Source organism: Ictalurus punctatus, chromosome 26 (genome assembly GCF_001660625.3).
Source record: "Ictalurus punctatus breed USDA103 chromosome 26, Coco_2.0, whole genome shotgun sequence".
In the NCBI taxonomy this organism is placed as follows: domain Eukaryota; kingdom Metazoa; phylum Chordata; class Actinopteri; order Siluriformes; family Ictaluridae; genus Ictalurus; species Ictalurus punctatus.
In genome coordinates, this window is record NC_030441.2 from 20,392,122 (window position 1) to 20,417,121 (window position 25,000).

General features: G+C 43.1%; 2 protein-coding genes across 2 annotated transcripts in view; one reads left to right on the forward strand and one right to left on the reverse strand.

Moving 5' to 3' along the window:
* The first annotated feature begins 6,893 nt into the window (after positions 1–6,893).
* On the forward strand, positions 6,894–17,105 carry sp6 (Sp6 transcription factor). The gene is made up of 2 exons (XM_017457703.3): positions 6,894–6,996; positions 14,946–17,105. Exon 2 carries the CDS (start codon positions 15,103–15,105, stop codon positions 16,000–16,002), a length of 900 nt encoding a protein of 299 aa, XP_017313192.1. The 5' UTR covers positions 6,894–6,996; positions 14,946–15,102; the 3' UTR covers positions 16,003–17,105.
* Positions 17,106–19,360: 2,255 nt separating this feature from the next.
* The window catches only part of zmp:0000001082 (integrin alpha-D), a 46,602-nt gene continuing 40,962 nt past the window's right edge, over positions 19,361–25,000 (reverse strand). Inside the window, exon 31 of the mRNA XM_017457768.3 lies at positions 19,361–22,442. Coding sequence (XP_017313257.1) covers positions 22,221–22,442 — 222 coding nt within the window. The 3' untranslated portion in view covers positions 19,361–22,220. The remainder of the gene's footprint in view (positions 22,443–25,000) is intronic.

Here is a 25,000-nt window from a genome sequence, read left to right on the forward strand (position 1 = left end):
ACAGAATGGACTCATTCCAAAATGGATTCAATTCATTATTTATATAACCTGCTTTTTTTTTTTTTTTTTTTTTAATAAATTTGCAAAGATTTCAAACAAACTTCTTTCACATGGTCATTATGGGGTGTTGTTTGTAGAATTTTGAGGAAAATAATGAATTGAATCCATTTTGGAATAAGACTGTAACATAACAAAATGTGGGAAAAGTGAAGCGCTGTGAATACTCTCCGGATGCTCTGTACACAGATAGAAAGATAGAGAGACAGACAGACAGATAAAGACACTACATCTCTGGGCAGGTGATTGAGTCTCATGGCTTCTCATATCACTGCTATGCTGATGACACGCAGCTCTATTTGTCCTTCCAGCCTGAAGATCCATCTGTCTCTGCACGCATCTCTGCTTGCCTGTCGGACATCTCGGTCTGGATGAGGGAACACCATCTTAAGCTCAACCTGGCAAAATCTGAGCTTCTCGTCATCCCAGCCTGTCCCTCAATCACCCACAACCTCACTGTACAGCTCGACTCAACCACACTCAAGCCAACCAGGACGGCCAGGAACCTTGGGGTGATACTTGATGATGGCTTTACAGACCACATCTCAACAACTGCACGGTCCTGTAGGTTCATCCTGTACAACATCAAGAGAAATCCGACCCTACCTCACCGAACAGGCTGCACAGATACTAGTCCAGGCTCATGTTATCTCTAAACTGGACTACTGCAACTCACTACTCTCGGGCCTCCCGGCAGCTCCATCAAACCCCTTCAGATGATTCAGAATGCTGCAGCGCGCCTCGTCTTCAACCAGCCCAAGAGAACCCATGTCACACCCCTCTTCATCTCCCTCCACTGGCTTCCCGTAGCTGCCCGCATCAAATTCAAGGCCTTGATGCTCACCTACAAGACCTTGTCTGGAACAGAGCCGTCCTACCTCAACTCTCTCCTGAAGGCCTACGTTCCCTCACGCAATCTGCCATCAATTAGTGACCGATGTTTAGTATTTCCTACTCAGCGTGGCTCAAAATCCCTTTCAAGAACATTCACACTAACTGTTCCTCAGTGGTGGAATGAACTTCCAACCTCAATCCAGACCGCAGAATCTCTCACCATCTTCAAAAAACAGCTAAAGATCCGCCTCTTCCGTCAACACCCAACCAACCCATAACAATGAATAAATAAATAAATAAATAAATAGCAAAAAAACAAAATAAAAAAACAAACATGGCACTGACACCTCTACTCTGTGCACTTTGCTTCTTCTGGAACTCAGTTAAAGATCTTGTACAGTAGCACTACTCGTATTGTTCTCTGCTTGATATTGCTTTGCGTGTATTTTCTCATTTGTAAGTCGCTTTTCATAAAAGCGTTCGCTAAATGAATAAATGTAAATGTAATGTAAAGAGACAGAAATATAAAGAGAGACAGATAGAAATATAAAGAGACAGAAATATACAATTAGACAGATAGCGAGACAGACAGACAGGTAAAGAGACAGACGGAAATAAACAGAGAGACAGATAGAGAGACAGATAAACATAAAGAGACAGAAATATACAGATAGACAGATAGAAAGACAGATAGAGAGACAAATAAAAGGATAGAGAGACAGATAGAAAGACAGATAGCAAGACAGATAGCAAGACAGAGAGACAGATAGAGAGACAGACAGAAATATACAGATAGACAGATAAAGAGATAGATAGAGAGGCAGAGAGACACATGAAGAGACAGATAGACAGATAGAAAGACAGAGAGACAGATAGACAGATACAGAGACAGAAATATACAAATAGGGAATTCGAATTCGGTGATCGATGGAGTAAGACGCGAAGTCGGAGGCTCCTGCTGATTTCAATTAAAATTGTAATTAATTAGCGCTTTTTGGTCATATAATATATTTTGACTTATTCTACTTCGTTTCCTTATTTGCACTTTGAACTTTGTGGCACGTTAAGATGTCTGGAAAGAACACGAAAACCCGTGGTAGCATTCAGACACCACTGAGACCTAGTGTGTGTGTCGTGAGCGAGTCCCCTTCTCCCCCTGAATCCGCCTTGCCGAGCAGTGATCCTGACTTCCCCGAGCGGTGATCCTGACTTCCCCGAGCAGTGATCCTGACTTCCCCGAGCGGTGACCCTGACTTCCCCGAGCAGTGATCCTGACTTCGCCGCACTCAGGCTCAAGTTGCTGGCTTTACTGTGGAAGGACATCGCCGATATTTTTAAAAAGGATTTTTGGGTGTTCAGGGATGCGCTGTCTACTATCCAGCTTGACCTGCAGGCCGTGAAAACACAGCAGGCTGGTGATAAAGTCGCTGCCGAGGCTACCATATCAACACTGAAAGGTACTGTTGGGGAAATGGGGCACGCTCTCTCCGGCTGCACCGATGACATAGTTCATATGAAGACTACTGTCGAGTCTCTCACTGCGACCGTGACTCAATTAGAGAATAAATGTGAGGATTTGGAGTCGAGGTCACGGCGCAATAGCGTTAGGATAGTGGGAGTTCCAGAGGGCGCTGACGCCTGTACAACCGCTGCTGTAGCGGCCTTGTTAAAAGAGGCGTCTGGTCTGGAGAAGGAGCCGGTTCTGGACCGGCCCAACCGGACCCTTCAGCCGAAGCCCAAGCCTGGTGAACGACCACGAGCTATTGTGTGCAGATTCCACTATCACAGTGGCTGTGTTGATATTTTACTCCGTGCGAGAGAGCTCCAGCAGATTAAAGTGAGGGATTTGACCATCTCCGTTTTCCCTGACTACACAGCCAAGACCGCCCGGGCCCGGGCCGCGTTTAACGAGGTTGAGCGTCAACTTCGTGGTATTGAGGTTGCTCTCTATGGAATACTTCACCCGGCTCGGCTTCGCATTACGTATCACGGTGTTCAGAAGGACTTTATTTCAGCGGAGGAAGCAGGAGACTATGTTAAACTCTTGACATCGGGGTGAACTGCATCATCTATATAGTGGAACTTTTTTCACTCTTATTCTTTTTTTGCACTCGCCCTTCCAACTCTACAGAATTCGGATTCTTATTGAAGATATTGTCGGTGCTTTACTTCGTTTAGATTTTGTGGACTCACTCCTCTTAAATTCACTTCTGTATTAATGTGCTGCTCTGTTTTGATGCTCTGACCGGGTTAGAGTTTATTTCATTTTATTAATGTTGTTTCCTCATCTTTACGTGCTACACTGTATATTATTTTACAAGTCTTTAAAAGTTAAGGACATTATATTTGTTATAGTGCGCAGACTATTTGGGTTTTTGGTACTTTTAATTTTGTTTGACTTTGTTTTTTATTTATTTATTTTTTTTTCTTTTTCTTCTTCTCAATGAAATATTTGGGAAAGGGAAGGGAGGAGAGAAGAGAAAAGGTAAATGAATCACATGAAAATGAATCACATGAAAATGAATCACATGAAAATGAATCACATGTAAATGAATCATATGAAAATGAATAAATATACGTAGAACGTATAAATATACAAATAGACAGACAGATAGACAGATAGTGAGACAGATAGACAGATAGCAAGACAGATAGACAGATAGCGAGGCAGAGAGACAGATAGACAGATAAAGACAGAAATATACATATAGACAGATAGAGAGACAGATAGACAGATAGCAAGAAAGAGAGACTGATAGCGAGACAGATAGACAAATAGAGAGACAGAGAGACAGACAGACAGACAGATAGAGAGACAGATAGCGAGATAGATAGACAAATAGAGGGACAGATAGAAATATACAGATAGACAGATATAGAGACAGATAAAGAGACGGACAGACAGATAAAGAATTAGATAGCTAGACAGATAGAGAGACAGACAGACAGATAAAGAGATAGAAAGGTAGAAAGATAGCAAGACAGATAGACAGATATATACATGGATATATACACAGTCCAACAGACAGACAGGTTTATACTGAGACAGACAGACAGGTATATAGATAGTGTCTATTATATCTGCATAGTTACACTATATACACTATGGATACGTGTATTATTATGGGATGTAGAACAAAGCCATGTGGCCGAGCGTGAGACAGCGAGCAAATTAAAGCTAAATGCTTATCTCACATACAAAAAGAACATGTCTACTGCAAACACACCATAATGCTTGTTTGCATAGTGTGTGTGTGTATGTGTGTGTGTGTGTGTGTATGTGTGTGTGTGTGTGTGTGTGTGTGTGTGTGTGTGTGTGTGTGTGTGTGTGTGTGTGTATGTGTGTGTGTGTGTGTGTGTGTGTGTGTGTGTGTGAGAGAGAGAGAGAGACAGAGAGAGAGAGAGAGAGAAATCAGTGAGATGGCAGTGAGACAGATGAAATTGTTTCCTGTCTGTCTCAGCTGTGTGAGGTTTTCATCTAACAAGTTGAGACAGGAGTAAAGCCTGGTGTGTGTGTGTGTGTGTGTGTGTGTGTGTGTGTGTGTGTGTGTGTGTGTGTGTGTGTGTGTGACAGAGATCACAGACGTCTCCTCTCTGATGAGTGAAGCTGAGAAACTGACTGCACATCAACACTCCTCTCACTTCTCACTTCATACCTCCCTGACTCTCTCTCTCTTTCTCTCTCTACTCTCTCTTTCTCTCTCTCTCATACTCTTTCATTCTGTCTCTCTTTTGCTCTCTGACTCTCTCTCTTTCTCTCTCTTTCTTTCTCTCTCTCTCTTTCTCTCTCTCTGACTCTCTCATTCTCTCTCTCTTTCTCTCTCTCTGACTCTCTCATTCTCTCTCTCTTTCTCTCTCTGACTCTCTCTTTCTCTCTCGGTTTCTCTCTCTCTCTTTCTCTATACATTCATATATTTTTGTGACTGGCCCTCAGACGTCCCTACAGTACAGCAGAACTAGTTCCATTACTGACTCGTATAATTTGAGGCAGATTCGAATTGGAATTTGGATTTGTTTTGTAATTGTGTAGAAGCCCTGCGTGTTTTCTCCGTCGGCTCATTCACTGCTGCACGAAATCTCCAGTGGGATTCAGGTCTGACAGAACTGCTGCAGCAGGTCCAGGTTCTGCTGTAGACCCCGAACACTGGGGGACAGCAGGTCCAGGTTCTGCTGTAGACCCCGAACGCCGGGGGACAGCAGGTCCAGGTCATCTGCGTAGAGCAGGAATTTGACCTCTGAGTCGCGTAGAGGGAGACCGGGTGCTGATGAGCAGTCTAAACGGAGGTCAATTCAGTAATATATATTAGATAGTGTTGGGCTCAGGCAGCAACCCTGTCTCACTCCATGCTCCTGAGGGAAGAATTTGGTTCTTTTGTGGCCAATTTTAATTCTGCACTTGTTGTGTACATGGATCAGATGATATCATGTTTTACCTCCTACACCACTTTCAAGAATTTTATCAAACAGACCTTTGTGCCGAATTGAATCAAATGCTTTTTGGAAATCTATAAAGCATGGAAATATTAGTTTTTTTGTTTTGGTTAACGTGTAAGTTAGGGTGTGTAGGGTGGAAATATGATCACTGGTGTGGTGATTTGTTATGAATCCAATCTGATTTTTACTCAAGACACTGTGTTTCATAACAAGGTCTATAAGTCTCGAATTAATGATGCTGCATAGAACCTTCCCCGGGTTGCTGTTCACACAGATGCCTCGGTAATTATTAGTGTTGAATTTAGCTCCACTTTTGAAAATAGGTGTTAAGACCTTGAGTTCAGATATCAGGGAAATAACCTACACTCAGAATCAAGTGGAATCATTTAAGATTGGATAATTAGAATTTTTTTGTTTGTGTGCTTAATCATTTCGTTTAGGATTCCATCAGATCAGGCCCACTTGCTTTTTTGAATTGCTCTGTCTCTCTCTCTCTCTCTCTCTCTCTCTCTCTCTCTCTCTACCTGTCTGGAGATCAGAACTCACTCCACTCTGGTTCTTTACCTGCACTCAGAGATCAGCTGTCATGGCTTTTCTTCTAACTGTTCCAGCTCCTTCCACCAAGTGTTACAGAAGATACCAGACTGCTTCTCTCTCTCTCTGTCTCTCTCTCAGACACACACGCGCGCACACACACACACACACACACACACACTGTGAGTTCGGCAACAGCTCCAGGGTGTATTAACGTGATGTCACAACCTGATTATATAGAGGACTGAATGCATAAACACATAATGATATTATTATAATAGTTTGAATAAGTACTTGACACTGTGCGTGTGTGCGTGTGTGTGTGTGTGTGTGAGAGAACGGGTTCCCTTCTGAGTCTGGTTCCTCTCAAGGTTTCTTCGTCTTAGGGAGTTTTTCCTCGCCACCGTTGCCGGCTCGCTCAATAGGGATAAATTCACACACTTAAAATCTCCATCCTGTGTTTATATGTTTCTGTAACGCTGCTTTGAGACAATGTCCAGTGTAAAAAGCGCTGTACTAATCACACTGAACTGAATAGAATTGTGTGCACAGTAAAATCCCCAGTGTTGAATTAACACCCAGAGTGTGCGTGTGTGTGTGTGTGTGTGTGTGTTGTGTTACAGATGTTGGTTACTGCTATCATCCCAAATTATTTTCCCCTCTCAGCACTCCCCAAGTGTTTTATTCCTCTTATACCACAGAACTTTACCAATGATGACACTTTATACACAAAGCACATGAAGTAAAACAGTGACATGTGTTTAGTCTGGTTCCAGATTCAGTACCAGTTCAACGCGGGTGATTTTGGACACAGGGGGGATGAGATGAAAGGGACAGAATGAACCGCGCGCGAGGAGAAACGATTAATACATTTAAATCAGAAAGAATCCATCTGAGTGACATTAACATGAGCTGTACCAACACACTGGAACAAACATTAACCCTTCCGCTCGCAGCTTCCTCCATCTTCAAAGAGTCGCGAGCTGAAAAGGTGTGGCTCCGTGAATTAACACGTCATAAAGTCAATCCGCGCGCGCACATCCGATCCGGTCTGGTGCGGTGCGGTGCGGTGGAGAGACTTCAGAGGCGCGCGCGTGCAGAGGGAGCAGCCAGGTGAAGCTCCTCACCGTCACACAGGTAAACACCAAAACTTTACAAGCCTTTACACTTTATTTTATTTTGTTTTAAACAATACAGTAAAAGATGTAAATATGAAGGGAAAAGGTTCTGAAAGAGTTCAGCGATACGTGGAGCCGGAGAAAAGAAGCGTGCGCGCGCCTTTCGTCTGGTTTCAGTAATAAAGACAGTCACTGTTAACTTCTAAAATAATCATGCTAGTGAAATAATCTCACATAAAGAAGAAAGACGTTTATTCTGAAAAAAAAGTTGTACATTTGTAGCGGGTGTAAGTTCTAATGTTCTAAACCCATTTAATTCACTTAATTTGGTCAGATTCTCAGATTCCATACACTTTCTCTTGTTTAAAATGCGGTTCAGATCTGATCATGTTCTCATCTATTTATACAGAGAGAGAGAGAGAGAGAGAGAGAGAGAGAGAGAGGCATGTGTGTGCTGTTTTTCCTCCTTATTTATCCTTGTTTTTCCTTATTTATTTACCTGACTTGCACGTTTACTGATTTTCTTACTAATACAGAACTTCAGAAGTTCACACGTTTCATTACACATTATCTGGATGTCTATCCTAATTTTAATTCCGTGTAACTTTGAGTGTGAAATCTTGTGCTGCGTCGTTCCGTCACTGGTCTGTACTGGTACAGGGCTTTGGTAAATTCTGATGATCTAACGTCTGCCAGCTGAAACTGGTCTAAACCAACGGCGTGATGAGGGAGCTTTTCTTCTCACCACTGTCGCCATCGGTCTCGTGATCACCACCACACTGCTCTGTGATGATCTTTATTACCGTGTAAAGAAACGAGGGCAAAATGAATTCAACTCAGTGAGAGGCATATGCTGATATTAGATTAGATGATACATTACATGTATAAATGTTTTGTTTTGTTCTATTTGTTAAAGACAGCGTTTTTTTAAAATCGTATTTGGAAAGCATCATGCTGGACAGAATCACATCAGACTGTTCATTAATTTAATGCACACTACTGTTTTATATCTGTTTACAAAAGACAGTGTAATGTGCGGTGTTAGAGGTGTTTAAAAACTGAGATGAAGAACAGCACACACGTAAAGACCGCACTGGCATTCATGACGTTAAATATAATGAACTCAGATCAGCATTTATAAGAGGTAGTAGTTTATAAGATTTACATGAGAAAACACGGTAATACAATAATATATACAATTTTGGAACACAACTGTTTCCTGGCGCTCTCCCTGCGACACTTACAACAGATTAGACATTTCAGATATTTTCAGAGTTTATTTTATGACATTCCTGTTTTGACAGGTTACAAGCTTTAACGCATTTTAACAAAAGTCCAGAAAACTGCAACAAACTCCACACTTTCAGTCCACAATGTTATATTAGCTTAATTAGTTTAAACCAGGCTCGAGGTGGTTATTAAAGTATATTAGTGTTTATTAATATGTGATTATTATATAATATATAGAATGTAAAGACGTGTAAGAGATTAGTAAATAAACTCTTAGTGTTTCATCGCTTGTCATTGTACTGTGTTAAATGGTTACTGTGCAGGGTAAGAGGGTTTAGAGTTGAGGAGTAATCATAGTGTCTCAATGAAACACACTCACACACACACACACACACACACACACACACGCACACGCGCACACACACACACACACACACACACACACACACACACACACACACACAGAGCCAGAGCTACCCTGAACAACCCGAGTACAGTAATATAATGTAATGTACAAGTTTTATAACTGTCTGTGTACTGACTGACTGTACACATCACTGACCGAATGTACGCATCACTGTCTGAGTGTCAGACGTTACTGACAAATGTACGCGTCACCGTCTGAGTGACAGACACTACTGACCGAATGTATGCGTCACCGTCTGAGTGTCAGACACTACTGACGAATGTATGCGTCACCGTCTGAGTGTCAGACACTACTGACGAATGTATGCGTCACCGTCTGAGTGTCAGACACTAGCGACCGACTGTACGAATCACCGTCTGAGTGTCAGACACTACTGACCAACTGTACGCATCACCGTCTGAGTGTCAGATGCTACTGACCAACTGTACGCATCACCGTCTGAGTGTCAGACACTACTGACCTACTGCACGCGTCACCGTCTGAGTGTCAGATGTTACTGACCGAATGTACGCGTCACCGTCTGACTGTCAGACACTACTGATCGACTGTACGCCTCACCGTCTGAGTGTCGGACGTTACTGACAAATGTACGCGTCACCGTCTGAGTGTCAGACGCTACCGAATGACACGCATCACCATCGGAGTGTCAGACACCTAATGTATGTGTCACCGTCTGTCTGTTAGACTCTACTGACTGACTGTCCATGTTACCGTCTGAGTGTCAGACGCTACTGACCGAATGTACACGTCACTGTCTGAGTGTCAGATGCTACTGACTGAATGTACGCATCACCATCTGAGTCTCAGACATTACTGACGAATGTAGGCATCACCGTCTGAGTGTCAGACACTACTGACCGACTGTACGCACCACAGTCTGAGTGTCAGACGCTACTGGCCGACTGTACACCTCACTGTCTGAGTGTCAGACACTACTGACCGACTGCACACCTCACCGTCTAAATGTCAGACACTACTGACTGAATGTATGTGTCACCGTCTGACTGTCAGATGCTACTGACTGACTGTACATGTCACCGTCTGTCTGAGTGTCAGATGCTACTGACTGACTGTACATGTCACCGTCTGTCTGAGTCTCAGACGTTACTGACGAATGTAGGCATCACCGTCTGAGTGTCAGACACTACTGACCGACTGTACGCACCACCGTCTGAGTGTCAGACACTACTGACCGACTGTACACGTCACCATCAGAGTTTCAGATGCTACTGACCGAATGTATGCGTCACCGTCTGTCTGTCAGATGCTACTGACCGACTGTACGCGTCACCGTCTATCTGTCAGACGCTACTGACCGACTGTATGCCTCACCGTCTACCTGTCAGACGCTACTGACCGACTGTATGCCTCACCGTCTGCCTGTCAGACGCTACTGACCGAATGTACACGTCACCGTCTGAGTGTCAGATGCTACTGACCGACTGTATGCCTCACCGTCTGCCTGTCAGACGCTACTGATCGAATGTACACGTCATCGTCTGAGTGTCAGATGCTACTGGCCGACTGTACACCTAACCGTCTGAGTGTCAGACGCTACTGACTGAATGTACACATCACTCTCTGAGTGTCAGACACTACTGACTGACTGTATACGTCACCGTCTGAGTGTCACACTATTGAACGACTGTATGCGTCACCGTGTGTCTGTCAGACGCTACTGACCGACTGTACGCCTCACCGTCTGAGTGTCAGACACTACTGACCAAATGTACACATCACCGTCTGAGTGTCAGACGCTACTGACTGACTGAACTCGTCACCGTCTGACTGTCAGACGCTACTGACTGACTGTATACGTCACCGTCTGAGTGTCAGACACTATTGACCGACTGTACGCGTCACCATCTGTCTGTCAGACGCTACTGACCGACTGTATCCTCACTGTCTGAGTGTCAGACGCTACTGACTGAATGTACGCGTCACCGTCTGAGTGTCTGACTCTACTGACCGAATGTATACGTTACTGTCTGAGTGTCAGACGCTACTGACCGAATGTACACGTCACCGTCTGAGTGTCAGACGCTACTGGCCGACTGTACACCTCACTGTCTGAGTGCCAGACGCTACTGACTGACTGTATACATCACCGTCTCAGTGTCAGACGTTACTGACCAACTGTACACCTCACCGTCTGAATGTCAGAGACACTACCGACCGAATGTATGTGTCACCGTCTGACTGTCAGATGCTACTGACTGACTGTACATGCTACTGTCTGTCTGAGTGTCAGACTGTACTAGTTTCTAGTGTAAATCCACGAAGAGGCTGTTATAGCTGCAAAGGGGAATAACTCCATAATAATGCCCATGATTTTGGAATGGGATGTCCTGCAGACTCATATAGGTGTTGATGCTCAGGTGTCCATATCATTTTGGCCATAAAATGTATATTGTATATATCACTGAACACCTCCATATACTGTCTGTTAACTATTACCCATTGTAGAATATCAAATTTCAGCATTTTTAATGATTACTCTGTTTGTGTCGATCACTAACTTTGAGAAAAATACATTATAAAAATTTTGTAAATGCTGCACATGCTAATTATTTTCCACCTTTTGGTTAATAATTGTTACATTGCTGTAATTTAGTATAAGTGGTATTTTATAAATGTTCCTGTGGTTGATAAGTGGACTGTTTGTGTAGGTTAATGTTTGGGAAATGAAGTTAAACTGATCACGGTGTATGATTGTGTTTGTGCATTGTTTAGCCGTTTCCATAGCTGTCTTAGGATCTGCACCAATTAGCCCCTAAATAAGCAACAATAAATACACAGCTCTTGTGGCTGATTTCGCTAGTGGTTTAAGCCTATAAGATCCACTTTAAACCCCACTCCCAGCAGTGTGTACCTCAGTGTGTGTGTGTTTGTGTGTGTGCTTTATATTAGTTTATTATATTCTGACAGTGAGAATATGAAGTGAACAGCCACATTGCTCCATTTCTTATTTTGAATGTGATACATTAAAACCTTATCAGTGAAGGTTTTATGTTCTGAAATGATTCAGAATATGCTAGATTAGGGTCTGCACTTCTATAAATATACCACATATGCATTAATTTATACTAAATCTATATACTGTAATGCCAAAAGTATGTGCACCCCTGACCATCACACCCATACAGTATGTGGTTCTTCCCCAGACTGTTACTGCAAAGTTTAAATCACACAGTTGTATAGAACATCTCTGTACACTGTAGTATTACAGTTCCCGTTCACTGGAACTCAGAATCTCAAACACTGTTCCAATATCACACACTGTGCACAAAGCGAGCTCCATGAAGACGTGGTGTGTGAAGGTTGGAAGAAGGTAGAAGATCTCGAGTGTGCTGCACAGATCCCTGACCTCAACCCCACTGAACACCTTTGGGATGAACTGGAACTGGAGTCTCCTTACATCAGCATCATCACCAGCACCTGACCTCAACCTCACTAACGATCTTGTAGCTGAATAAACACAAATCCCCATAGCCACGCCCCTAAATCACCAGAGCCATGCCCAAAATCCCCACAGACACGCCCCAAAATCTAGTGGACAGCCTTCCCAGAAGAGTGGAGCGCATTATAACGGTAAAGGGGGAATACATCTGGAATGAGATGTTCAACAAGCACATATGGGTGCGATGGTCAGGGGTGCACATACTTTTGGACATATAGCGTAGCTTGAAGACTCGGGCATTCTGTAACTGTACACTTGGTTGTTGATTAATTTCCTCATTTGGATATTCTCAAATATTACAGGATGGTGAAGGCTAAAGAACCCACAGTTTATATGTTTATGTGTGCAGAAGAGGTGCACTTCAGAGCCCAACAACACACACACACACACACACACACACACACACACACACACACACACACACACACACGCACACACACACACAGCACTGGCCCCACTAAGTCTCCCCTCTGTTTATGGCTCTTATTGAGTCCATGCACCTAAATCACTCATGCACACACACACACACACACACACACACACACACACACACACACACACACACACACACACACACACACACAGAGTGTTGGCTGTGTGTGTGTGTTCCTGTGTGTACAGGATCTCCTGTGGTGTTCTGTCTTAAACAGATTAAGTGGCTGCGTTTGTGTTGTGAGTGATCCTTAATTCCCATCCTCAAAATCAACTCCCTCTTCCCACACACACACACACACACACACACACACACACACACACACACACACACACACACACACAGCGAGAGAGAGAGTCTCACAGGAAACATGAATGTGTTGTGTGTATGTAGATATTATTTTAGCAGTGACAGAATGTTCTGTGTGTGTGTGAGTGTGTGTGTGTTTGTGTGTGTGGTAGTGGCATGTTGCCAGGCTACATTTGTACGTCTGTCTGGCAGACAGTTAAACCTGTTTGCTTTATAAATCTCTCTCTCTCTCTCTCTCTCTCTCTCTCTCTCTCTCTCTCTCACACACACACACACACACACACACACACACACACACACACACACACACACACACACTTAGGCTCTCTCTCTTTCTTCCTGATGGGCGGGGCTACAGCTGTCAGCAGGTCTTCACAGCTGGAATCCACCTACCTGCAATAAATGCTCCCCCCCTCTCTCTCTTTGTCACACACACACACACACACACACACACACACACACACACACACACACACACACACACATGTTGGACATACTATAGTATTTGCTTGTTTTTATATATGGAACATTATTAATGCATTTAATTCATAAACACACACACACACACACACTCCCTTTAAATACAGCTCTTCCTCCAGCTTGTGGGAAGTACCTGGCAGTTTAGATGTATGTTTATGTGCCATGTTGAGACATGTTTTTCTGTCTTTCCTCACTATGTGTGTGTGTGTGTGTGTGTGTGTGTGTGTGTGTGTTGGTGGGGAAGGGGAGTCAAAGCCGTCAGCACCATGGCAAGGCTTCCAGCGTAGGACACTGCTGTCAGCAAGTGTGTGTGTGTGAGTGTGTATGTGTGTGTGAGAGAGAGAGACAGGAAGTGTGTTTGTGGAAACAGTGATTCATTTTTATGAAATTTTCCATAATGTCACTCTGAAAAATCAATAAACGTGTAGCTTCATAGGAGAAAGCTACAACTTGACACTAACAAATAAATAACAATTAAACAAACTACTGTAAGTTCTGAGGCCTGTTTCACAACGCGAGTCGAACAAACTCAGAGGTACAGAGTAAGTTTGGAGTGGATGAAAGCAGAGTAATCTAACCCGGGGTCATTCAGGTGAACAGGTTTCATGAAGCTGCTTATAAACTTTCTCAGTAACTGCAGGTTTCATCCCTGAATCAGTGTTTACTCAGCGTGCACATGCACAGAAACGCCAGACGTTTGCAGCAAACAGCCGATAGCGTTCATCAGGGAATACAGCGGCTGTACAAACTTCCGGTTAAAGAACAAGAAATTATTCTCAGAAATATGAGGAATTTACACCAACCACCAAAATCACACCGTTTCAGCTGCCAGAGCTCGGGAACATTACCGAGAGTGTAAATGTATACGTTTACTTTTATAGACTCCCAACCGGAATAAACGGACTGAAAAGTTATAACCCCGACTTCTGTCACCTAATTTCATTTCATTTCAGTTATTTTAATAACATATTAATGAATAAATATCAATCTGTGGCAATATATTAGGACGGGAATAAAGCCACCGCATGAAGATATGTTGCACTCGCAGAAAACCACAAAGCAACACACACAGTGTGTGGGACAGTAAGGGGCGTGGCTTCGGCATGTCAGATGTTTGATGAGCGGCTCGAGAACCCGGTGTAGATAAACTACACCATCTGCTGAAGATCCATGTCTTTCATACAGATGGTCATCTGAAAAAACCAACACAAACGCTAAAGGGTGAACGTTACTACGTCAGATTTATATCACTTTGCTTGCAGCTGATTGGTCCAAGCTGGGTTTGAGTTTTTTACCCAGAATTAAACCCTCTCTGGAGAAGGATATCTGTGTAGTTTATGTTACCATGGCAATGAAACCTGCTAAAAACCAATCCACCTTGCTGAGACCAAAAAACCAGATTTTACCCAAACTTACCACCTAAACCGGCTTCATGAAACAGACCTCCAGAGTAACACACCGACCGTAAACACACTAACAAATAAACAAACTACCGTAAATGTAACTCATCTACCATGAATACACTAAGAAACAGACAAACTACCCTAAGTGGTGCAGTATTACACTGTTTACTCCGCTGCTTGTGAATCTACTGTCGTGTTATTTATTGAGTTTTTTTCCCCTCCACAGATCTCCTTTATTTGAATACATCAAGACGAGCGTGCCTGCAATGTGCTGAACAACACTCTGCCCAGTCGAATAAACACCAAAATACACCTCACTCACAGAAAAAAGCACACACACACACACACACACACACACACACACACACACACACACACTCTCCATGGCACACCCGTATGAGCCGTGGCTGCGTGCGGCGCCCCCTGGAGGCCCAGAGGAGGTGGGCATGTCTGGTTGGTGGGATCTACACGGTGGAGCTGCAGGAGGCTGGATGGACCTGCAGGGATCACAAGGGCTCGGGGTTGGGGGCGGGGCCATGGCTCAGGGTGGGTCCATGGGTCTGCAGCCAACCGTCAGCACCTACAACCCTGAGGCTCAGATGTGCTGCCTGCCCTCCTCACCCCATGCTGGTCCACTTTACCCACCTGATGGCTTTAAAATGGAGCCAATGGCACCGGACATGCTGCATACTCCACATCATGCCACCTCCTTTTCCCTGGAGGACTCGCAGGAGGGAGCGAGCGGATCGGCACGGCCCAAATCGCAGCGCCGATCTGGAACCAGAGCTCCGGGTCAAACAGCCTGTCGCTGCCCAAACTGCCTGAGTGCAGAGTCTCTAGGAACCAGCAATGACAGCGATGATGCCAACAAGCGCAAACACCTGCACAACTGCCACATCCCGGGCTGTGGGAAGGCCTATGTGAAAACGTCGCACCTGAAAGCTCACCTACGCTGGCACAGCGGAGACCGGCCCTTCGTCTGCAACTGGCTGTTCTGTGGGAAACGCTTCACGCGCTCTGACGAGCTGCAGCGCCACCTGCAGACGCACACCGGTGCCAAGCGTTTCAGCTGCAGCGTTTGTCCACGTGTCTTCATGCGCTCAGACCACCTGACCAAGCACATGCGTGTTCACGAGGAGCAGGGAGGCACAGAAAACTCCTCACCTGCCTCCATCGGTGACGGAGCTCTAACCTCTGCTCCACCCGCTGTAGCAGCACCGAGCATGTGTCTGAAGAGCGAAACCAGTGCTAGCGGAGATGAGACACCAGCAAACAGCACCTAACCAACACCATGTGAACACGTCCTTATCCCTGAAGCTAATGCTAAACTCCACTGTACTGTTAACACTAAACTCCCACTTGCTAGTCACAGCACTGTTAGCATCAACTGGTTAAGAAAAGTGGTGTTAGCATTGTTAGCATGAACTAACACTGGTTATCACTGATTCAAGGTGAATCTAGCATCAGTAACATTAGGCTGTTAACATTGCTTACCATTAATCAGTTGCAGTATTAGCATTAGATGGCTGTCACTGGAGGCATTGCTTATGCTAACAGTACCAACACCAATATAATCACTAAATAAGGAGCTAGCGCTGCAAGCATTAGCCAGTTAATACTGTTTTTCACTTATTAATGGTGGAGTTAACATTGTTAATAAATACTGAATAACATTGATTAATTTATAGTTAGAACTTTTAGCATCACTGATTAGCACTGGATAGCACTGATCGAAGCGTTTTAGTTAGCATTAACAAAAGCTATTAGCACTGATATTATCACCTGCAGAATATCAAAAATTAGTTTAGGTGTTAGCAGGGTTGCCAATAGCTTGCCACACTGGTTGACTAATAGTGGGGATAGCACTGTTAGCACTGTTAGCTGGTTAGTACTGAATGTCACTGACTACTGCTGCAGTTAGCATTCAGTTAGTAATAGTGACATTAGCACTGCTGTTAGCATAAGATGGAATACATACCATATCACTCAATAATAGTGATTTGATGTTACAAATGACTGTGATATTATGTGATGTTAGCAGCGTTAGCGTAGCAAGATTGTCATGCATAACACGTAGCGCTGGAAAGATTAATGCAGTTATTAGAGTTAATACTGTTTACATTAGTGCTGCTAATAATAGGGATTACTGTTAGCAACACACACACGCGCGTGCGCGCTTACATGTAGAGTTTAATAAAGAAAAGTGTAGTTCAGTTGATGATCTAATGATTTTATGATGATGTGGTGAAGTTCATTGTTTCACTCAAACTCGACATGTCTGCCTTTCATGGCTTTAATATTTAATATTTTTAATATTTTTTATTTCTGAGTGTAATTTATTAATGACCAGAGACTCAAACATTTATTACACACATACTGATTAATCACTGAGTATAATAATAATAATAATAATAATAATAATAATAATAATGATAATAATAATAATAATAATAATAATAATAATAATAATAATAATAATAATAATAATTAAAGCTGTAAGCAGCATTTCCGGGGGCCAAGCACCCAGACTCGGTGAGCAGCACATTCACAGATGTGCTACAGTTGTTGCATAAGCAATGACAGGAAAGCAGAGCCATAACTATAGTCAAAGGGATTCTTGAATAATTTGTAGTTTCACTCATTTGTCAAATTTGCAGAAGATTGGACAACTTTTGGAGGACGAGTAGTAGAAGTAGCAGTTAGATGTAAGTGTTTTTTAGCATGTTATTGTAACTTTGGAGCAGTAGGCGGTGGTGTCACATAATTTGTAGCATAGCCTCAGGGCATGGTCCTGAAGGGGCCTACCAAGAATTGTGTGAGTATGCAAGATCGTTGCTGAGATACAGCCTCACTTCCTGTTTTTTCCATTTTGCTGTCAGATTCGTTGACCCTTTATGGACAATCCGTTTGGAGTCATCGTAATTCTTTGGATCATTTTCATGCGGTTTACTCTGAAGATGACGTGTGTCACCAAATTTGGTGATTATTGGATGAACAGTTTTTAACAAATTCCAAGATGAAAATCTAATTAGGCAGAAACTGACATCCCTAAACTCGTCTCCACCCAGAATCCAGGCCTGGCTTTTACATTTTGGACACACTGTTCAAAAGTTATGACCATTGAGTTATTTCCAAATTAGGCCACAATTTGACCAGATGGTGGCACTAGAGTGTTGGTTTTTAACAGTTCCATTATTTCAAGACGAAGGTACAGAATATTCTGAAGCTGTAGCTTTTATTTTATCAATCTGTCACCGATGTTCCATCATATTTCATCACTACAGAACGTCTGAACTTTATTGTACTAGACTTTTCTTGATGTTTGTGAGATTCAGAGCAGCTCTGTGCTGTGTTTAAATGTTTCATAACCTAATTTCTCTTAACAAACCTGCTTTAATTAATTAACTTATAATGATGTATTTGGTAAACGATTAGTGCTCAGAACAGCGGTTTTTGTGTGAATCTTGTGTAAAATTTGTTGGAATAAAAATCTCACAACACACTGAGTTTACGACTGGACTCGTTAATAAAACGTTATCAAAGAGTTATTAAAGAGTTTGAAGCAGTGAGTGTTGAGTAAAGGAGATAAACCGGTGTGTCCACTGGAGGAAAGCTCTGTGGTTGGTCATGTGCTGTGGCCTTCAAACCTCTCTCTGTGGCAATACACGGTTCTTCACCTCATGAGGACAAAGTTCCAGTTAAATTACTTAAAAAAAGGTTTGCTGTGTTAGATGAAACCAACATTCTAGTAGTAATACTAACTCCTGATGAATTCTAGAGTGCTTCTCATCTCCTTAATCGTGTCTCCTCTCTTCCTTTCCTCACGTCTGAGCTCCTCCTCTGAGGAAGCAGAGAATCAGGAACTTTTATCATAACAGAATAATATTAGAGTGTTTTTATGAATAGTGTGGATACGGTGGTCTAAACTTCCTCCACTTTGCTTCCTGGAAAACAGGAAGATTTCAGATTTTAAGAGAAGTTTTGTCCAGCCCTTACTTATTATTTAAATTGTGTATTGTTTAAAGTGGGTGCTCTCTGAATGGTTTATTATGTAATTACAACATATCAACCACACAAGCTACACTATATGGCCAAAAGTATGTGCACCCGAGGATCACCACAATATGTGCTTGTTAAACATTCCATTCCAGATTTATTCCCCTTTGCTGTTAAAATGAGCTCCACTCTTCTGGGAAGGCTTTCCACTAGATTTTGGGGCGTGGCCGTGTGGATTTGTGTTCATTCCGCTACAAGAGCATTAGTGAGGTCAGGAACTGATGTTGGGCGAGGAGGCTTGTGTTATACTTTCTTAAATTAACACTGAATTGGAAAAATAATATTAAGTATTTTTTAAATGAACATTTTTACCCTGGAACACGTTCGATGAAAAATTCCATTAATTTTTGTTCCCTGTAATGTTTCTAATCCCTGAACTTATATAGAGTTATATTACTGCCTTCACTTCACTGAGGCTGCAGAAAATGTGCTGTAATGTGGTGACAGATATGTGGTATAGATCAGGCTGCACCGTAAAACATAATAAACATGTGAGCATGAGCAACAGTGGTGTACCTTCACAGTGCAAATCAGTCAGGGGACTCGGATCAGGGAGCGACAAGGACAAATACATTTACCCAATGAGACATTCTCCCTGTGTTTGTGTATTAACTGTATAACAGATCAACATCAACACCACATCTATTACACACTGAATAAACGTTCATTAAAACATTACAGGGAACACTTAAATATCTTACAGCAGTTTGTGTCTGAGGAAAATAGTTCACCAGCGCCGTCTAGTGGCCACTCTGTATATGACCACTCAGAGATTTAAAAGACTTTAGTTTTTAGAAATATTTGTTTTAATATTGCCAGCCTACTAACTAACCCTAACCCCAGCACTAAAAAGCTGACACAGACACATTATGATCTCCTCTCAGGTGCTGGAGTTCCTGATACAGTAACCATTCATCATCTCTGATAGTTCTGGGATTGTAAATATAACCACTGGACATTCACTGTGTCTGAGGAGGGAGTAAATATATACGAGTAATAGATGGGTAAATATATCTCAGTCAATTCATTAATTGATGCAGTCAATAAAAAATAAGATGATTTTGCTGATAAGCTCAAATATACTGTAATGATAAATGAATCAGAGTTACAGATACAGTGTTATACAGTCCCCTCCAAAAGTACTGGAACAGCAAGTCCAATTCTATTGTTTTCACTATACACTGAAGACTTCAAAATATGAATAAATCAGAATTTCAGCTTTCATTTCCTGATATTTACATCTAGATGTGTTACATATGACACCTTTGATGGCAGACCACCCCATTTGCAAAGTATAGGAACAGTGTAAATGAAAGTAAATAAGACTTAATATTTGGTTCATATCTGTTGTTTGTAATAACTGCATCAATCCTGCGACTCACCGACATCAAACTGCTGGTTTCTTCTTCTGTGAAGCTTCTCCAGGTTTCTCCTGCAGCTTCTTTCAGTAGTTGTGTGTTTCGGGGGGTTTCTCCCTTCAGTCTCCTCTTCAGGAGGTGAGATGATCAGTTGGGTGAAGGTCTGGTGATTGACGTGTCCAGTCTAAAACCTTCCACTTTCCCCCTGATGAAGTCCTGTGTTGAGGTGGAAGTGTGTTTTGGATCATTGTCTTGCTGCATGATGAAGTTCCTCCTGATTCATTCGGATGTATTTCTCTGTAAATTGGCAACAGAATGTTCCTGTACACTTCTGAATTCATTCTGCTGCTCCATCATGAGTTCATCATCAATAAAGATCAGTGAGAATGTTCCAGAAGCAGACATGCAAGCCCGAGCCATGACACTACCTCCACCATGTTTCACAGATGAGCACGTATGTTCTGGATCATGAGCAGATCCTTTCTTTCTCCACACTTTGGCCTTTCCATCACTTTGGTAGAGGTTCATCTTGGTTCCAGAACTTTTGTGGATCATCTCTGTATTACTTTGCGGACTCCAGTCTGGTTTTCTGATTCTTGCTGCTGATGAGTGGTTTACATCTTGTGGTATGGACTCTATATTTCTGCTGTCAAAGTCTTCTTCACATGGTGGTTGTGATACCTTCACCCTGCCCTGTAGAGGTTGTTGGTAATGTTTGTCATCAACTGTTGTTGTTTTCCTTGGCTGACCTGTTCCATATCTGGTTGTTAGTACACCAGTGGTTTTCTCCCTGACAACTCAGAGCTCACCTTCTTTCACTGCATGCAACCTTGAAGTAACCATGGACAATCAACTGTCCTTTTCCTCTCGAATCTGACACACTCACGCCGATTTCTCCATTACAACGTCAGAAAGATTTGTCTATTTCTGTCCACACAGGCCACTCAGGTGCTTGTTCAGTCCTTGTCTTTTCGAGACTGGACTACTGCTACTCGCTCCTGGCGGGTCTGCCTCTGATTGCCACTCGACTTCTGCAACTGATCTAGAATGCAGCTGCTCGACTTGTTTTCAACCTTCCGAAGTTCTCCACACCACCACATTGCTCTGCTCCCTCCACTGGCTTCATGTAGCTGCTGCATCAGATTTAAAACACTGATACTTGCTTACAAAACCAAAAACGGACCAGCACCCACTTACCTTAACACTTATCACACCCTGCACTGCACCACACTCTCTGATACTCTAGCACAACTCGACAGGTCCCACCACCTCTCACGGTACAAGACTCTTCTCTTTCCTGGCACCTGGGTGGTGGAACGAACTTCTCCTAGATGTCGTGGAGTTCTTAAATTATTACTTTATTTAAGAACATTGTTGTGTCATTTGTGTGTTTTATTTTATTATAGTACTTCCCTAGCAGAGTTTTTTTTATTCTTAGTCCCTGACCTAGTGAACCAGCATCAAGATATATTTATTGATGAAAACTTCAAAGCACTTCTGTAACTCTGGATAAGGGTGTCTGCTATAACTGTAAATGTTTCTTTCTTTTTCAGGACATTACAAATGGTTGTGCAATCGGTCTGAGGAATTTTCCCTCTTTTCTCATCTTCAGAATGGCTTGCTTTTCTCCCATAGACATCTCTCTGGTCGTCACGTTGTTTTATCCTTTTTAACAACAAATGCAGTTTTCACAGGTCAAGCCTAGGGCTCGAACTAAGAGTAGATATTAATTAATCTGAGCTATTAATTGTTTAAACAATCAAACAGGGCACACCTGGGTAAGAAGAAACACCTGCCAGTCACATGTTACAATATTTTTGCTCACAGCACTTGGGTAGTCTTCCACCAAAAGTGCCACGTTCTAAATTGTTTAACACATCTATATGTAAATATCAGGAAATGAAAACTGAAATTCTGATCCATCATCTCATATTCATCTTTTGATCTCAAACTCAAATGTCTTCAGTGTTTAGCAAGAACAAAATTACTGGCCTTGCTGTTCCAATACTTTCAGAAGGGACTGAAGCTAAGCTAACGAAGTAGACTCATGTTAATTAACAAGCAGTAGCTAAATCAATGAAGACTTTTCACTCCACACTTTCTCCTATCTCCATATTTCCATTCTCTTTCCCTCCATTTTTTGACACATCATTTCCTCCGGCTTGGATGAGCGGTTTCTCTTCAGATGTGGATGGAGGTTCTCCTGTCTTTCCAGCTGTTTCAGCACCGCACACTTCATCTGCTTTTTCAGTCCTGTTCTCACTCCCTTCTTCAAGAGGTTCGGGATGTTTACGCTTAAAGAAACCACACTAAGAGAGAGACAGGCAGAGAGGCAGGAGGACAGAGAGAGAGTGAGAGAGATGGAGTAAGAGAGACAGAGAGATAGAGAGACAGAGAGTGAGATGGAGTAAGTGAGACAAAGAGAGAGAGACAGGAGGACACAGGTTAATTTTCAGAGAGAGTTCAGGGTGAATGACCACGTAATAGAGATGATGATAAATGTTCTGACCTCCACTATTGAGTGTTTTCAGCCACTCACACTGTTTACTCTTCATACCACAGTGCTGGTGTGTACTCATGTGTACTCGTGTGTGCTGGTGTGTATTGTTGTGCACTAATGTGTACTGGTGTGTATTGGTGTGTATTGGTGTAAACTGGTGTGTGTACTAGTGTGTACTGGTGTGCAATCATGTGTGCTGGTGTGTATTGGTGTGCGCTCGTGTGTACTTGTGTGTTGGTGTGTACTAGTGTGTACTGGTGTGTACTAGTGTGCACTCGTGTGCTGGCGTGTACTCACGTGTACTGGTGTGTACTGGTGTGCGCTCGTGTGTTGGTGTGTACTCGTGTGTGCTGGTGTGTACTCGTGTGTTGGTGTGTACTCGTGTGTGCTGGTGTGTACTCGTGTGTATTGGTGTGTATTCGTGTGTGCTGGTGTGTACTCGTGTGTGCTGGTGTGTACTCGTGTGTTGGTGTGTACTCGTGTGTGCTGGTGTGTACTCGTGTGTATTGGTGTGTATTCGTGTGTGCACTCGTGTGCTGGTGTGTACTCATTTGTGCTGGTGTGTACTTGTGTGTGCTGGTGTGCACTCGTGTGTGCTGGTGTGTACTAGTGTGTACTCATTTGTGCTGGTTTGTACTCGTGTGCTGGTGTGTACTCGTGTGTGTTGGTGTGTACTCGTGTGTGCTGGTGTGTACTAGTGTGTACTCATTTGTGCTGGTTTGTACTCGTGTGTTGGTGTGTACTCGTGTGTGTTGGTGTGTACTCGTGTGTGCTGGTGTGTACTAGTGTGTACTCATTTGTGCTGGTGTGTACTCGTGCGCTGGTGTGTACTCGTGTGTGCTGGTGTGTACTCATGTGTGCTGGTGTGTACTCATGTGTGCTGGTGTGTACTCGTGTGTGCTGGTGTGTACTCGTGTGTGCTGGTGTGTACTCGTGTGTATTGGTGTGTACTAGTGTCTACTCATGTGTGCTGGTGCGTACTGGTGTATACTTGTGAGGCCGAGCGATCGCAGCAGATGCCCAAGTGGAGACTGATGAATATTGAAGAGTAAAGGGCCTATAACTGAACCCTGAGGAACACCAGTGAGCACAGACCTAGTGTCAGACCTGTAGCCACCCAGAGAAATAAACTGGGAACGGTCAGTAAAATAGGATTTAAACCACTTTAAAACTGTCCCAGACACACCAAAAACACTTTCAAGGCGGGTAAGTAAAAGACCATGAACCACAGTATCGAAGGCGGCTCTAAGGTCAAGAAGAATAAGAATGGATGTAGCTCCAGAATCAGAGGCCATCAACAAGTCATTGGTGACTTTGACCAACGCCATTTCAGTACTGTGAAATTTACGAAAACCTGACTGAAGATGTTCAAAGAGGTTATTAACTGTAATATGAGTACAGAGTTGACACTCTGTACTCATAACAACACGCTCAACTATTTTTGCCAAAAACGGAAGATTTAAGATGGGACGAAAATTGTTAAAATCATCCACGGAAACATTTTCCTTCTTTGGTACAGGTGTAACAGCAGCAGTCTTTAGTACTGCTGGAACGACCCCAGTCTCCAGTGATTCATTTATAATGCTGAGGATGGCAGGGCACCAAACATCAAAGTAAGATTTAAATAGGTTCGTGGGAATTGGATCCAGCAAGCAAGTGGTAGATTTCATGCTGGATTCCTCCCTTGTGAGAGCCTCGGGATCAAGCAGTGAGAAATGAAAGAAACACCAGCGAACCCAGAGGGACGAAGGAGTGAAGAGGCAGAGTCAGGCATGACAGGAATTTCTTTGTGAACATTATCAATCTTAGAATTAAAAGAGTGAAGAAAAGAATCACAGAGCTGCTGAGAAACAGGCAAGGTGGTAACAGCATTAACTTGAAGCAATCTGTTTATGGTTTGGAACAAGTGTCTGGGATTATTTTGATTGATTACAATAGCCTGAGAGTCTCGATAATCACCCAGAAGATCCTTCCACGCTTGATAGTAGACATTCAGTCAGACTTTAGACCTGGAGACCTGGTTTACACCAACATTCACAGTGCTCACATGGCTGCACCCCGCCCCCACCTCGGCTGCTCAGACCACATCTCTGTTAGGATAATCCCAACATACAGACTACTTCTGAAACGTGCCAAACTGGTTCTGGAACAGGTGAGAACCTGGTCTGAGGGAGCAGGCCAGGTCAATGCTGGTGTGTACTGGTGTATGGTGTGTACTGGAGTGTATTGGAGTGTACTGGTGTATGGTGTGTATTGGTGTGTACTGGAGTATGGTGTGTACTAGTGTGTACTGGAGTATGGTGTGTACTGGTGTGTACTGGTGTGTACTGGTGTGTACTGGTGTATGGTGTGTACTGGAGTATGGTG